At 55.4% G+C, this 14,023-nt stretch overlaps 2 protein-coding genes across 7 annotated transcripts; one reads left to right on the top strand and one right to left on the bottom strand.

The window, feature by feature from the left end:
• Nucleotides 1-1,853: 1,853 nt before the first annotated feature.
• On the top strand, nucleotides 1,854-3,012 carry GPHA2 (glycoprotein hormone subunit alpha 2). The gene is made up of 4 exons (XM_059069243.2): nucleotides 1,854-1,955; nucleotides 2,353-2,455; nucleotides 2,616-2,800; nucleotides 2,911-3,012. The coding sequence occupies exons 1-4, from the start codon at nucleotides 1,854-1,856 to the stop codon at nucleotides 3,010-3,012; spliced, it is 492 nt and encodes a 163-aa protein (XP_058925226.1).
• A 205-nt stretch (nucleotides 3,013-3,217) lies between these two features.
• Nucleotides 3,218-12,602, bottom strand: PPP2R5B (protein phosphatase 2 regulatory subunit B'beta). Of its 6 annotated transcripts, none has more exons than XM_067037546.1 (15): nucleotides 11,795-12,559; nucleotides 10,879-11,335; nucleotides 9,907-10,103; nucleotides 9,183-9,284; nucleotides 8,931-9,023; nucleotides 8,675-8,805; nucleotides 6,980-7,039; nucleotides 6,771-6,879; nucleotides 6,170-6,223; nucleotides 6,046-6,096; nucleotides 5,802-5,921; nucleotides 4,788-4,915; nucleotides 4,419-4,520; nucleotides 4,210-4,275; nucleotides 3,218-4,012 (listed from the first exon to the last, which is right to left on the bottom strand). In XM_067037546.1, the coding sequence occupies exons 2-15, from the start codon at nucleotides 11,075-11,077 to the stop codon at nucleotides 3,865-3,867; spliced, it is 1,560 nt and encodes a 519-aa protein (XP_066893647.1). In that variant the 5' UTR covers nucleotides 11,078-11,335; nucleotides 11,795-12,559; the 3' UTR covers nucleotides 3,218-3,864. The 6 variants fall into 6 exon arrangements, with proteins under 6 accessions (XP_066893647.1, XP_066893649.1, XP_066893648.1 ...); XM_067037548.1 differs by having other exon boundaries at nucleotides 10,879-10,964; nucleotides 11,795-12,549; XM_067037547.1 differs by having other exon boundaries at nucleotides 10,879-11,294; nucleotides 11,795-12,501.
• Between the last annotated feature and the right edge of the window lie 1,421 nt (nucleotides 12,603-14,023).

Genomic DNA, 14,023 nt, shown 5'->3' with positions numbered 1-14,023 from the left:
ATTTATGAAGAGTTATTGACTGAATTTTAGTGGAGTAGAGAGAGAGCCTGAGAGAGCAAACTCTTTCCTCAAGATATAGGGAAACAATGCCTGAAACCTCCCCTGGGTCTCCCTGGTTGTTGTTGACAGAACAGTTTGAGTAGGTGGGGTCTGTACCTGACCTCAAACCTTAAACTCCCCTGGCTAGGTTAGAGAATGGGGTTTTGCAAGACTCAAATGTCCTGAGCCCTGCTGACCCTCAAGAAATCATGTCTCCTCAGTTCACCTAGTTTGGCCCCAAAGTGCAGTCTCTTATAGGTAAGTGCTTCTCACCTAGCTACCCCTTTGGCTTTTGACAGTAATGCAGATTCGTTTATTGGATCAACTGGAAGTCAGTGTAGGTTAGGGCCAAAGGAATCATTTTGTAACCGTAGAGATGTCCAGTATTAGAATGGGCCACTTTGTAAGGTAACAAGCCTTTGTCAACCCTAGTCTTTAAACAGAGCTGATTATCTGTCAGATGCTGGCAGTTACTCTCGGCGGCGGGTGGGAACGCTGGGGCTGGACTGCTAAAGTCCCTCAGAGACCCCTTGTTCTGAAGCCTTTCCCTTGGCTGGGGAGGAGAGAAGAGGTGGGCTGCTGAAGGGCCTGGGACCTGAGGGGAGGAGGGCCAAAGGGGAAGTCGTTGTGTGTGAGGACTGGAGGACTAGGGACAAGTTGTGTTTACAGCCTTTGCCCTGCTGTCCCAAACACAGCCCACTTTACAAAGCTGTTCAAAGGCACAGCTCCAGAATCTGGAGATCTGAGCACCATTCTGACTTAACAAGCTTATAATGAAGGCTTGGCAAAGTCACTTTCCTTTCTGGTTCTTATTTGTCTCATCTGGAAAATGAAAGGGTAGGATCTGATGAGCTCTCAGTGCCTTCCAGCTCTGGCAGCCTGTGGTTGGCTCTGCCTCTCGGAGCAGGTCATTGAGCCAGTAGCCCTGGGGTGTGTGGGGACAGAACCACCACAGGCTTCCTTCTGATCGCTACCCTGCCCTGGCCCCTGTGGCTCCTGCTGACTAGGGGTCTTTTTCTAACTTGCCACATTCTTGCCCCAAGTGTAATTTAGCACCAGGCATGAATAGCAGGAGATCTGGGTTCCAAAACAGCCCTGACTGTGAACTAGCTGTGTGACCTTTAGTAACTTTCCTTCTCTTGAGCCTTAGTTGCCTCACCTGTAAAACCAGAGCCAGGGCTGGACTAAATGATCGATTTGCTGGGGTTGATAGCTTCAGGCACTTCCAGGAGTCAGGTCCCTATTAGTCCAGAAACTAGGGGAAGCCCCACTCTGTAGCTGACCCCTAGAATGAGAAGTCATCCACTTGACAGTGAAAGTGAAGCTCTGAAACCGACTTAGAACCAGCCCCCTGACTCTCCCTGCTCTGCCACCAAGCATCTCTCAGGAGACCCCCCACTGATAGCATTTCCATTGTCCATAAGAATCTCCTCTCCACCCTTTCCTTTGCAGTGGGTGAAAGAGACAGAAAGGGCTGAGTTTAATAGTTTTAAGGATGGGCTGGCAAGGCCCTAAACAGAAGTGTCCTGCCCAAGGTCACACAGCAAAGAAGAGAACCCAGGTGGCCACAACTCAGCCCAGTGAGAGCCCTCCCTCCCCAACTGCACACACGCTGCCTACTCCACCAGCTCCTGGGCTTTTCTCTACACCTCACTTCCCAGCCCTGGGCCACCCGCAGCTTTTGGACGTAGGGGAAGCAGAAACCGCCCTAGAGGACCACACCTCAGAGAAGAGTCTCCCAGGTGGTTTTGCTTGAGGCTTCAGGCAGAGAAGGCAGGCCTGAAAGCCGATCTCCAAGAAGGCGTGGCTCCAGAATGATGGCAAATAAAAACCCGGAGAGCCAGCACCGCCTGGAGACCAGCAGGAGGCCAGAGGAGCCACTCAACAAGCCACTCAGCTCCTGGGCCTTGGAAGTGGTGAGCTCACTGAGGCAGGAAGAGCCCTGGGAGGGCCTGGGGACTGCAGATAAGGGTCCTGCGGGCAGATAGATGGGGCAGATGGAGGGAGGCAGAGGTTTGTGGTCCAGATGGTGGAGGAAATTCTGGGGGAGAATCATGGCAGTGGGCTGACACATAAGTCACACTGGGACAGCTGTGCACACGCATCCAGAGAGACACAGGCAGACACGCACATCCACATGCACACGCACCCAAAGGCAGGTACAAGGAAAAGACAGCCCCTCACAGGCAGGCCTCACCCCAGTCAGACAGACCAACCTAGCCCTGCCTCATTCACCTGGAGGCATGCAGTATTGAAAGAACTCCCCCTCCCACCTGCACACCCATCTAGAGACATCTACCTACTGTGTTTCAGATGCCCATGGCGTCCCCCCAAACCCTGCTCCTCTGCCTGCTGGTCCTGGCGGTCACTGAAGGCCAGGGTCAACAGGCAGCCATCCCAGGCTGCTACTTGCACTGTAAGTAACCCTGGGAGCAGAGAGCTGGGTGGGAGCAAAGAGCTGATGGACTGGACAGAGGGGCAGGCAGCACCCTCGAGGGACCCAATGAGGCTCAGGCAACAGGAGCTGGGCGAGCCTTCGCCAAGGCACCATCTACCGCTCGCCTGTCTTCTTCTAGCCTTCAATGTGACGGTGCGAAGTGACCTCCAAGGCACCTGCCAGGGCTCCCATGTGGCACAGGCCTGTGTGGGCCACTGCGAGTCCAGTGCCTTCCCTTCCCGTTACTCGGTGCTGGTGGCCAGTGGCTATCGACATAACATCACCTCCGTCTCTCAGTGCTGCACCATCAGCAGCCTGAGGAAGGTGAGGGGGCCCAGCTCGGTGGTGCTCGTTGCGGGTAGTGGGACAGAGGAGATGGGGATCTAAGATGGCCTGAGGAAGGGGACTGGAACAGACACCCACCTCTCCCACAGGTGAAGGTGCAGCTGCATTGTGGGGGGGACCGGAGGGAGGAGCTGGAGATCTTCACGGCCAGGGCCTGCCAGTGTGACATGTGTCGCCTCTCACGCTACTAGCCCATCCTTCTCCCGCCACCGTCCCCTTGGTCAGAGAGTTTAATGTTGGAGTATATCCTACATGTCCTGAACCTCAGCAAGGACAACAGCTCCAACCCCGTGAGAAGAGGGGCATTTCTGCCTCTTCCCCACCTCTGCCTGGCTTCCTAACCAGTCCTTCATCATTTCATCTCCCTCTTTGTCCTAAAATAAAGCAAGCAGATCATAGGTTTCTCTCTTTATTAAATCTACCCCCAGCCAGGGAAAGGGGAACAGACCATGGTTACTGTGACCACCCCCGTTGCCCCAGGACACAGGGAATCTTCTGCCTGTGCCCTCACCCCTCCCCCTGCCCAATAAATAAAAAGGGGACAAGGATGTACAGGGCAAGGGAGGGGAGGGAAGGAAGGAGGGTGCCCCAGGCCCAGGATAATGTCTGTGTTGCAGGTGAGCTGGGGGAGAATAAATAGACCATGGATCCCATGGTGGGGTGAGGAAGGCCCTCCCGCTGGCACAAGGTGGGGCAGGTGAGGGGCCGAGCCCCCTTGCCCTAGGCTGGGAGCAGGGGGTGGGAACCTGCCTGCAGTCTGTAGCCCAGCTTTGTGGGGCAGAGGCAGATCCCCAATGGCAGCTTCCTGGTCAAGCTCGCCCTGGTCAAGTCCTGCCAGGAGGGCCTGAGAGTTCTGTTGCCAGGACCCCCATCTCTCCTCCTCTCCCCCCAGTGGAAACTGGCCACGCCGGGCCAGGCAGGAAGCCCTCCGAGCCCCCTCTGGCAAGGCCAGGAGTAGGTGTGTATCTCTCTGGACCCCTGGGCAGGAGGGAGGATGGAGGGACTGACAGCTCTGGGTTTAGCTCCTCTCCTTCTGGGGATCTTTAGCTCTGACCTCCACCAGTGGCCACCTGGGGTGTAAGCCGCTGGAGCGGGACCTCTTTGGCCCCCTGGGTCCCCTGTAACCGGCGCAGCCGTAGCTCCTCCAGGCCTTGCCACAGCTCCTGACGCTCCTGGGCCTTCTGCTGTTCCCTGGGGAGAGGGTGAGGCAGTTCCCTTACCTGGGGCCCCACCTGCAATTCAGCCTCCCTCACCACCCCCCCACCTGCAAAGAGACTCCACTTAGGGGAGAAGGCACTAAGGAGAGACTGGTCCCAGCCTGTGGTCATGGAGTAAATGGATCAGCCTGGCCCTGAGAGGCCCCAGCTGAAGGATAGGATGCTCCATACCTGCAAGAAGTACTTGGCAGGATAATTGGAGGATGCAGGGGGTAACTGGGCTTGGATGCCCCAGCACTTGGCAAAAACATAGGGAGAGACTTTAAACATCTGATCAGATGGGATGTGGGTTGTCCTCTTCGGTTCCCTCCAACCATTAGGAACTGGTTCTTTTCTGCTTTTCTCCCCTCTCCCTCCACGTCCAGCCTCCCAGCACTCACTGCTGCTTTTCCAGCTTGTAGGAGGCTGTGAGCTCATCAAACAGCTTCCCATTCATCTCCATGAAGGTCTTGAGCACATTGTAGATCAGAGACACAATGGTTCTTGGCAGGGTCAAGGGAGGGGGTGAGAGATGAAAGCAATTTCAGTTGGGTCCCACCTCCCCCTCTGGCATTCTGCCCGTTCCTGCGTCCCAAATACAGCATGCAGCCCTGAACACCACAAGCACTGCCCTCTGCCTGGCCCCTTTCACCACCCTCTGCCATCTTCGGATGCCTTCCCTGATCCTCTCCGGCTAGCAGTAACCCCAGTTCTGGACTGGCTGGCCCTGCCCCAGGTTCTGTGGGTTGGCTCAAGGCCTGGGCACTCACTGATTCCAGTGCTCCTTGGAGACTTGGTAGAGGGTCCCAAACACAGCAGGCAGCACAGTATGGCAGTTGTCCTCAATGAGGCTCAGGATATACTCATTGTTCCAGAAATACAGAGCCCGCTCTGCAACCTGGGGCAGCGAGGTGGCAGAGTAAGCGCCTGGCAGTGGCTTCCCTGCACATGCAAGGCCTGGTATCCATCCCCAACCCAAAACCCAGTGCGCCCTGCCCTCCACACACCCCGTGTTCAGGGCTCATCTGACCCACGGGAGGAAGCAACATGGTGAGGTGAAAAGAACACTGGATTAGGAGTCCAACGCTCAGAGGTGAATCCTGGCTCCACTACACACTGCCCATGTGACTTTGGACAGGGTATTTAACCCCTCAGCCTCTGTTTTCAAATCTGTGAAGTGGGGCTAATAATAGCTACCTCCATATGGCTGCTGTAAGAATCCAATGAGGTATTCAGTAAACTGAAGTGCCAGAGTCACTGTGAGGAAAAATGGACAGCCACCAGCTACGGCTCATAAAAATGAGAGCAAGTCTGCACACACGTGTAGGAGGACACCGGTTGCAGCCAGCCTGGATGGTGTGGAGACGCCTTGCTGGGCTCTGAAGTGGGGCTAATGAAATCTAAGGCCACTAAGAAAGCGGAAAAGTGATGACAACCATCCATCGCGTTCATGGGCGTTTGCTAAACACCCATGTCAGTTGACGAAAGGTGTTTATGCTGCCATCTCTTCAGTTCTCCTCACCACCTGTTGGCCCATTCTACAGATAAGGAAGCCTGATCTGACTCAGAGTGGTGAAGTGATTTGCTCAAGGCTCCTCAGCCAGTGGGAGGTGGATCTGAGGCTTGACCCTAGGTCTCCTGAACCTAAGTCCAGCATCTCCCCATTATTAGACCCAGGAAGGTCCAGAGGAGAAACTGAGGGCAGAGGAAGCGGTGTTAGGTCAACTTGCCAAACTTACCAGTCCATACCCCGGCTCTCACCCCCACCCATTCCGGCCCCATACCTGGAAATGGGGGCTGGACACGCAGCGAGCCACCTGCTTGAAGAGGGGCTCCTGGATCTTCACGAACTGGGAGGGCTCAATGACATCCAGAATCTCTTCCATCTCCCCCAGAAACATCACCTGGGGTGGGGGTAGGGACACAGGGAGCAGCAGTTCCCATCTCCCCTGACACACATCTGACTGCCCTCTGGAAGCTGAGCCCTCCCAACCTCCCTGTGGTGGACACCAAAGCCCTTCTTCATACCTCCTTCTGGGTACAGGTTTTGGGCCAGTATTTGAGCAGCCCCCGGATCACCTGTGGGAGTTGAGGCAGAAAAGAGTCAGACCTGCAGGGGTGGGGGCTTGCCCTTCCCCCCCGAGGTACTCACATGCTCTGTCAAAGTGGCATCCTTCTCCAGGAACTGTACCACACAGTATGCCAGCTGCAGCGGGGCGCGGCGAGGGATGAGTAGGCAGAGAGAAAGAGGACAGGGGTCAGGAGGGGACCAGGACAGGATGCTGGACTTTGCTCATTTCCTATGTCTATTCTCTTATTCACCAATCATTTACTGACCACCTAGGATACACCAGGCACCATGCTTGGTGTGCGGGGACACAATAATGACCTCAAAGGGGAAACATTCAGCAAACTAGCCCTTACAAACTTTACAAAAGGTTCCTTAACCGGAATCTGTATCATGATCTATGGGAATACAGAAGGAGGAGAGCTCAATCCTGCCAAGGCAGGTCGAGTGGGAGGGGGCTGGGAAGTCTTCAGAGGCCAGTGTCTGAGATCGGCCTTAAACGATCATGGGGATTCTCTAAGGTAGACGGAACAGAATTAGTCGAGAAAAAGGTGAGAGAGGATCCTGTGAGGTCACGCTTTAGTGTGGCTGAAATTAAAGTGTCAGGCTGGCTCTGCAGGCCCGGGTCGCTGCCCTGACTCTGTCAGGACCTCTCTGCTGTGGCAGGACCAGGCCTGGGCCTTACCTGGGCGTGAAAGACAGACAGCGACTTGACAGAGTGCAGGGGAATCAGGACTCGAACCAGAAACTGCTTGTGCTCGGTCTTCAGGGGCAGCGCAAAGCCGTTGATGATGCTGAGGAGGGGGCAGAAGAGATGAGGAGGGTTGGGTTGACTGGGCCTCAGTCCCTCCTCCCAGAATCCTGATGCTCCAGCTGATGCCCAGAGAGAGTCACCTTCCTAAGATCTCCAGCAGCTCAGCCACGCCATTGAAGTGCTCGAGTTCATAGATGAACCTTTGAGAGGAAGAGAAGGATGCAGAAGGGCTCAAGGCAGTTGGAGCAGGCCCATCCCTCCTCTCTGTCATCCTGCCTGCCCACCCCCAGCCTGCATATCAATCCATCTCTCTCCCCACCCAGAGGCTGTGCTCCATTCCCCAAACCCCAAACCAGGCCCCACTGAGATCCACACCCACTTTTGCGGTACGCGGGCCCCTCACTGCTGTGGCCTCTCCCGTTGCGGAGCACAGGCTCCGGACACGCAGGCTCAGCGGCCATGGCTCACGGGCCCAGCCCCTCCGCGGCACGTGGGATCTTCCCGGACCGGGGCACGAACCCGCGTCCCCTGCACCACCAGGGAAGCCCTACACCCACCTCTTTATTACCCTTCTCAGCCCAGCCACCAGTGCCACTCTGGGTCCCAGCTCAAACCTTTCTTCTTTTTTTTTTTTTTTTAAATTTTTATTGGAGTATAGTTGCTTTACAATGTTGTGTTAGTTTCTACTGTACAGCAAAGTGAATCAGCTATACATATACATATATCCCCTCTTTTTTGGATTTCCGTCCCATTTAGGTCACCACAGAGCATTGAGTAGAGTTCCCTGTGCTATACAGTAGGTTCTCATTAGCTATCCATTTTATACATAGTATCAATAGTGTATATATGTCAATCCCAATCTCCCAATCCATCCCACCCACCCTTTCCCCTCTGGGATTCAAACCTCTCTTCTATGAAGCATTCCAACTGGTCTCTTCCTCCCCGAGACCCTAACCCTCATTACCTGGTCCCCATCCAGTCCACAGGCACCTAGCCTGAGTCCTTCGCTCTTCATGCCAATCAACCAAAAGAATGACAAACACTTACAGTGTCTATTCTGTGTTATGTACTTCTCAAAATTATCCCAGGAGGTAGACCATATTAGATCCATTATATAGATGAAGAAATCAAGGCTCAGCAGTTCAATGAAACTTGCCCCAAAGTTAATAAGCAAGGGATCTAATACACTGAGCTCCTGGAGGAGAGGGATCATGCCTCACCTATTTTGTAGCTAATAACGATAAAAGCTAATGTTTCAGAGTTCCGGCCTTGGTCCAGGAGCTATACTGAGTGCTTTGAAGGCACTGCCTCATTTCATCTTGTTGATTATCTCTGTGTAGTATAGTTGTCATTCCCATTCTAGAGACGAGGAAACTAGGAGAGAGCTTAAATAATTTGCCCAAGTTCACCCAAATATTTGAACCAAACTCAAACACAGGCCATCTAGCTCAAGAGCCAGTCTCAACTACAAGGCAATGTGGGTCCCTGATGCCCAGTGGGCATTGGCACTCAATACATATTTGCAGAATGAATCTCATTCTTTGGGGCCTTAAGGCCTGGTGTGACAAGGATCAAAAGATTTAGATCCTAGGCCCCCTGAACTGACCTAGTCCCTGCAAACCACCTCATCTCTCGGCCTCAATTTCCTCATCTGTAAAATGGAAATAAATACCCTTTCTCTATTGATCTCACAGGATTTGTATACGTAAAAATTATATAATATGTTGCCAAGAAAAAACTGGGCCCCCCAGCCCAGAAGCTTTTGCCTCTGTCTTCTCCGCATAGCTCTCTCCCTCCCTCCCCAGGTCTCAGCGGGGCAGGCCGCAGGCACCCACCGGAGGAAGATATGGCTGCACTGTTTGCGGATGTAGGCCCGGAGCCCCAGGAACTTTCCATAGACCCTGTGCAAGATGGTCTTGAGGTACTCACGCTCCCGAGGGTCCTCGCTATCAAATAGCTCCAGGAGCTGTGGGACACAGGATCAGGGGTTAGGAAAGAGGCCAAGCCAGGCTGCTTCCATCCTATCCCCACGCCACGCAGAGAGCCTGCCCCTGCCCCAAGACACCACCCGGCCTGGGCTCCCCACTTCACCATCAGGACAAACTTTTGATCCACATATCTCTTGGCCACGGAGGGCTGGAAGTCTGGGCTCTCCAAGAAACGCAGGAAAAACTCATATACCAGCTGGAGGAGAGGAACAGACAGAAAGGTGAGTTCAGGAGCAGCCTCCCCCCTCATCCTGCCCTGTGGCCCTCATCCAGCAGTCGGGGCCTAAGGAGACCCTCTACCCTCTCCTCGGATCTCTTCTGAAACCCAGATCCCTATCTTCCCCGGCCCTCATACCTGAAGATGTGGCCATGAAGGCTCAAGGTTGGGCTCATCCTCTTCAGGGTCAAATTCAGGGTTCTCACTGGGTGGTAGCGTCCGGAAGATATTCACTGAGATCTGAGGGGACAGAGTCAGGGTTCTTTACGGAAGAACCCTTGAAGGCGGAAACCAGGACATCCCTCATCCAAAGTTTATCGGGCCTCAGCACCGACCCAAGCAACCAATTGACTCCTTGGCAACCATTACCTGAGCATCTAGTTCATGGACAGACCTGGGCCCAGGGTTGGGGACCCAGGGGTGGATGAGATACATCCCTGCCCTCTATCAGCTGCAGTCCAGCAGGGAAGTCGAGATGGAAAGTGGTAAGGTCTAGAGACATTCTAAGCAGCAAAAGGGAGATTTCTAGCTTGGGCATTGAGAGAGGCTTCATGGAAGGGGCAGCACCTGAGCCAGGCCCCAGGGCGATGAGGAACGTGGTGGGAGTGCACACCAGGCCTCAGGAGAGCATAAGCAAAAGCGCAGGGTGGGACAAGCCCAGGAGGCACTGAGTAACTTACACTGGCTGGGTGCTGGGCAGCAGTGGGGCTGGGACAGGGGTTGAGGGGGAGGAAGATGTGGGCCTTGAGGCCAAGCCAAAGAGTGTGGGTTTATTCTCCGCACGGGGGCTCTGCAGGCAGGCTTGGGGTTCCCATGGGCACCAAGCCCCCCCCCCCCCAGAGGCCAGGTGCCGGGTGCTCACCATGCGGATGATGTCTGGGTAGACAGGCTCAATGAGGACCCCCCGAGTGCTCCCCACACACTCCACCAGCTCATTGAGCGCCGCCCGCTTCACCTCCTTCCCCTTCAGGTCGGCCACACAGTCCAAGAAGTCAAACATCACCCCACACTGGGCCAGCTTCCGGCTCAGCAGCTCATGCAGCTCAGAGGCTGGCACATCTGCGGAGGAAGGAGGGGGCTGAGCCTGGGCCCCAACTGCCACAGCTCTGGGCAGGGGCAGGCCCTCCTAATCCCTAAGGCAGGCTCCTCTGCCCCCCAGACCCCAAGCTGTTGTGCCATCTCCCACTCCTTGCAGAGAGCAAACAAGTTCTGTCCCATCCTCCATTCGTGTGAAGTAAAGGAGCTTCATCTCTTCATCCTAACCTAGGCTCAGAGAACATGATAGCCTGATTTTAAAGCATGGTAACAGACCCTGGCTACCTGGGCTTTCCACAGGTGCCCAAACAGCCACTGCCTCCCTCTCATAGGCGGCACTCTGTTCTAAGAGCCAGAAGTGGGGAGAAGAGCTGGCACCGAGGACCTCTCGGGGGCCCTCGGCCTCAGCCAGTTGGGCCCTGTAGCCCAGAGTTGGGGGGACTTCACGGTGACTGCAGGGAGGCATGCTAAGCACCTGCCCCAGGACCCCGGCAGCAGCTGGGCTGCTAGTGGCCTCCTGGAACCCAGGCTGTAGGCCCCACCCTTGGCCCCGGTCTGCCCCCCAGGGTGGCCCCACCTCCAGACGCCCCACCTCCAAGGATGACAGGCCAGTCAGGCCATGCGTCAGCAGAGAGGGTACAGGGCTGGGGGGTGGCGGTCGGGTGGTGGAGTCCCTGGCCTGGAAGGGGCCGTCCAGACTCGCTCTGATCGCAGCCGCCAGCTGCTTCCCACCACCCCACCCCGAACCTCACTTGCCCACTCCAGGACCCAGGTAGCCCCGGGGCCAGGGCGGGCTCACCTTTGAGCAGGGGCAGTGGAGTGAGTTCCTGCTGGTTGCTCTGATAGCGGAACTGAGAGGAGCTGTGGGACCGCCGGGGCCGGGCCCTGCGGAGGGAACGGCGGGAGAAGCCGTCCACCTTGTCGGGTGGGGGCACCGGGGACAGCCCTGGGGACGAGGGGCTGCCGGGGGTGCTCGCGGGGGGCAGCTTCGTCTCCATGGCGGTCAAGCGGCAGGCCAAGCCTTCAGAGCCCCTGAGCTTCCCTCTGGGCCTGCAGGACGCTGCGTGAGGCTGAGCTGACTAACTTGGGCCCATCCTGTGCGGCGGGGAGGAGGGCAACCAGAGTCCTGGCCCCCCCCCCAGGGCCTCTGGCAACCGCCCAGTCCTGGGGGGCAAGCACGGTAGAGAGGAGGATGGCTCAGGTCTCAGGTCCTTCCTGAGGGTCGGAAGAGTCCAGTTAGGGTTCCCACCCTGGCTCTTTTAAAAAAGAAGTCAGGGCAGAGAGGTCAGCAAGAAAGAGACAGAGAGAGCCTGTCAGTTCTTTCAGGACAGCGTGTGGGGCTGCGGCGGAGCGCCCAAGTCTTCTTTCCCTCCTACCCTGGCCCAGACCCTAAAGAGAGGTGCAGCCCTCTCCCACAGGAGACAGGGCCCTCCCTTCTCCCGGACTGAAAGGCCCCGCACTCCAAAACAAGCCCTCTCGAAATAGGGCCTCTCCCGCCAGCCAGACCCTACCTGGAACGGGGACCTCGTTCCTCATCCCTGGCCCCTCACAGAATGGGGCCCCCGTTTCTGCTCCACTAATTCGGTCACCAGGGACTTCCGCAAGAATGAGGGTCCCATCCCCCTGCCCCCCGCCACGACCCGCAGCCTTCCCCCCTCAGTTTCTCCTTCCCCGCCCCCAGATCTCATCTGCCTCTCGAGGGGGGGGCCACTCACTTCTCAGATGCCCAGACTTTGGTCGCCGACCCTCCAGGGGCTGCCGGTGGGGAGGGGAGCAGCTGTTCAGGGCTCCCGAGCTGCGGTCCGGTTCAGGGCGCTGGCGCTGGGCGGCGGCGCTCCTGGGTTCTCTCTCTGGCTCCGGGGGGGGCCGGAGCGTGCACCCAACTCAGCCCCGGGTCGGGGCGCGGGCGCCCGACGGGCTCTGGGCTGGCCGGGGCAGCGCGCAGACCTCTCCTCAAGTCGTGGCACCCGACCCGCGCAGCACCACAGGAGCCCCGGCTCTGTGCGCACCGGCACCCGCCGCCCAGCTGCTCACGATGACATCAAGTCACCTCCCCCAGTCGGCCCGCACATCCTCGCGGGTTTGGGGGCCGGGGGCGGGGTGGGGTGGGGTGCTGCGTCAGGAAGTTCCCGCCCGGGGCAGCTGGGAGATGTAGTCCCCTCACCAATAAAAGCGGCTGCCTGACCAAAGGGGTAATCCCTGCGGGCAGCCAGGGACAAGACTGAAGCTGAGCGGGAAGGGGTCCAACTGGCGCTGGGTTCCTGCTTTCTGCAGGGGAGACTGCATAGGGAGAGAGGAAGACTCAGCAGTCTGAACCAGGAAGCTGAGGGCGATGCCAGGACTCCGGCAGGAAAGAGGCCCAATCCTATGTCAGGCCCAGAGATTTGGCCTGCTCCATCTGTGCCCCAGGCATTCCACCCCCAAGGGAACCCCACCCTCTCTCCAGAATGGCTGGATGCTTCAAAACCCCAGTAGAAACTGGCACTGGACGGGTTAATAGTCTGCAGTGTACCAGTGCCTGCTGGGAGGGGTGTGGTGCACCCAAGGCTGCTGGGAAATGCAGTCCTTCCTCAGGCCTGCAGTCCCCCTCCCATCCCTTGCTGTCTAAGGTGACATCATGATCTGGGTTTAAAGGGACAGCCTAGGAGTGGCAAAGCATCAGAGCAGGGGCTGCTCGCTGGTGCTGCCACCCCACCCCAGGCAAGCTAGCCTCCCTGGATGGAAATCCCAGCCCCTCTGGGACCTAAGATGTGCTACTGGGTTCTCCTGTTCAAAATCCTGCTGCAGGGTATCCAAGGCACAGGTGTACTTCCAGGAGTTTGGCATTCCTGCCAAAATTTTCCAGCTTGTAGTCCGGTACCCCCTTCCTAGCACTCTGGACCCCAATACCTTTCATTCCCCTGGACTCCATCCCCTACACTACGCTGTGAAACTCCACCCAGCAATTTTGTTTTGTTTTTTGAATTTTATTTATTTTTTATACAGCAGGTTCTTATTAGTTATCTATTTTATACATATTAGTGTATACATGTGAATCCCAATCTCCCAGTTCATCCCACCCCACACCCCCCCACACCCGCTGCTTTCCCCCCTTGGTGTCCATATGTTTGTTCTCTACATCTGTGTCTCTATTTCTGCCCTGCAAACCAGTTCCTCTGTACCATTTTTCTAGGTTCCACATATATGTGTTAATATACAATATTTGTTTTTCTCTTTCTGACTTACTTCACTCTGTATGACAGTCTCTGGATCCATCCACGTCTCTACAAATGACCCAATTTCATTCCTTTTTATGGCTGAGTAATATTCCATTGTATATATGTACCACAACTTCTTTATCCATTCGTCTGTCCATGGGCATTTAGGTTGCTTCCATGACCTAGCTATTGTAAACAGTGCTGCAATGAACATTGGCATGCATGTGTCTTTTTGAATTATGGTTTTCTCTGGGTATATACCTAGTACTGGAATTGCTGGATCATATGGTAATTCTATTTTTAGTTTCTTAAGGAACCTCCATACTGTTCTCCATAGTGGCTGTATGAATTTCCATTCCCACCAACAGTGCAAGAGGGTTCCCTTTTCTCCACACCCTCTCCAGCACTTGTTGTTTGTAGATTTTCTGACGATGCCCATTCTAACTGGTGTGAGGTGATACCTCATTGTAGTTTTGATTTGCATTTCTCTAATAATTAGTGATGTTGAGCAGCTTTTCATGTGCTTCTTGGCCATCTGTATGTCTTCTTTGGAGAAATATCTATTTAGGTCTTCTGCCCATTTTTGGATTGGGTTTTTTTTTTAAATATTGACCTGCATAAGTTGTTTATATATTTTGGAGATTAATCCTTTGTCGGTTGATTCATTTGCAAATATTTTCTCCCATTCTGAGGTTTGTCTTTTCATCTTGTTTATAGTTTCCTTTGCTTTGCAAAAGCTTTTAAGTT

This window comes from Kogia breviceps, chromosome 7 (genome assembly GCF_026419965.1).
Source record: "Kogia breviceps isolate mKogBre1 chromosome 7, mKogBre1 haplotype 1, whole genome shotgun sequence".
Lineage (NCBI taxonomy): Eukaryota > Metazoa > Chordata > Mammalia > Artiodactyla > Physeteridae > Kogia > Kogia breviceps.
The sequence above is the reverse complement of the archived record's forward strand: the minus strand, read 5'-3'. Positions and strand labels throughout refer to the sequence as shown.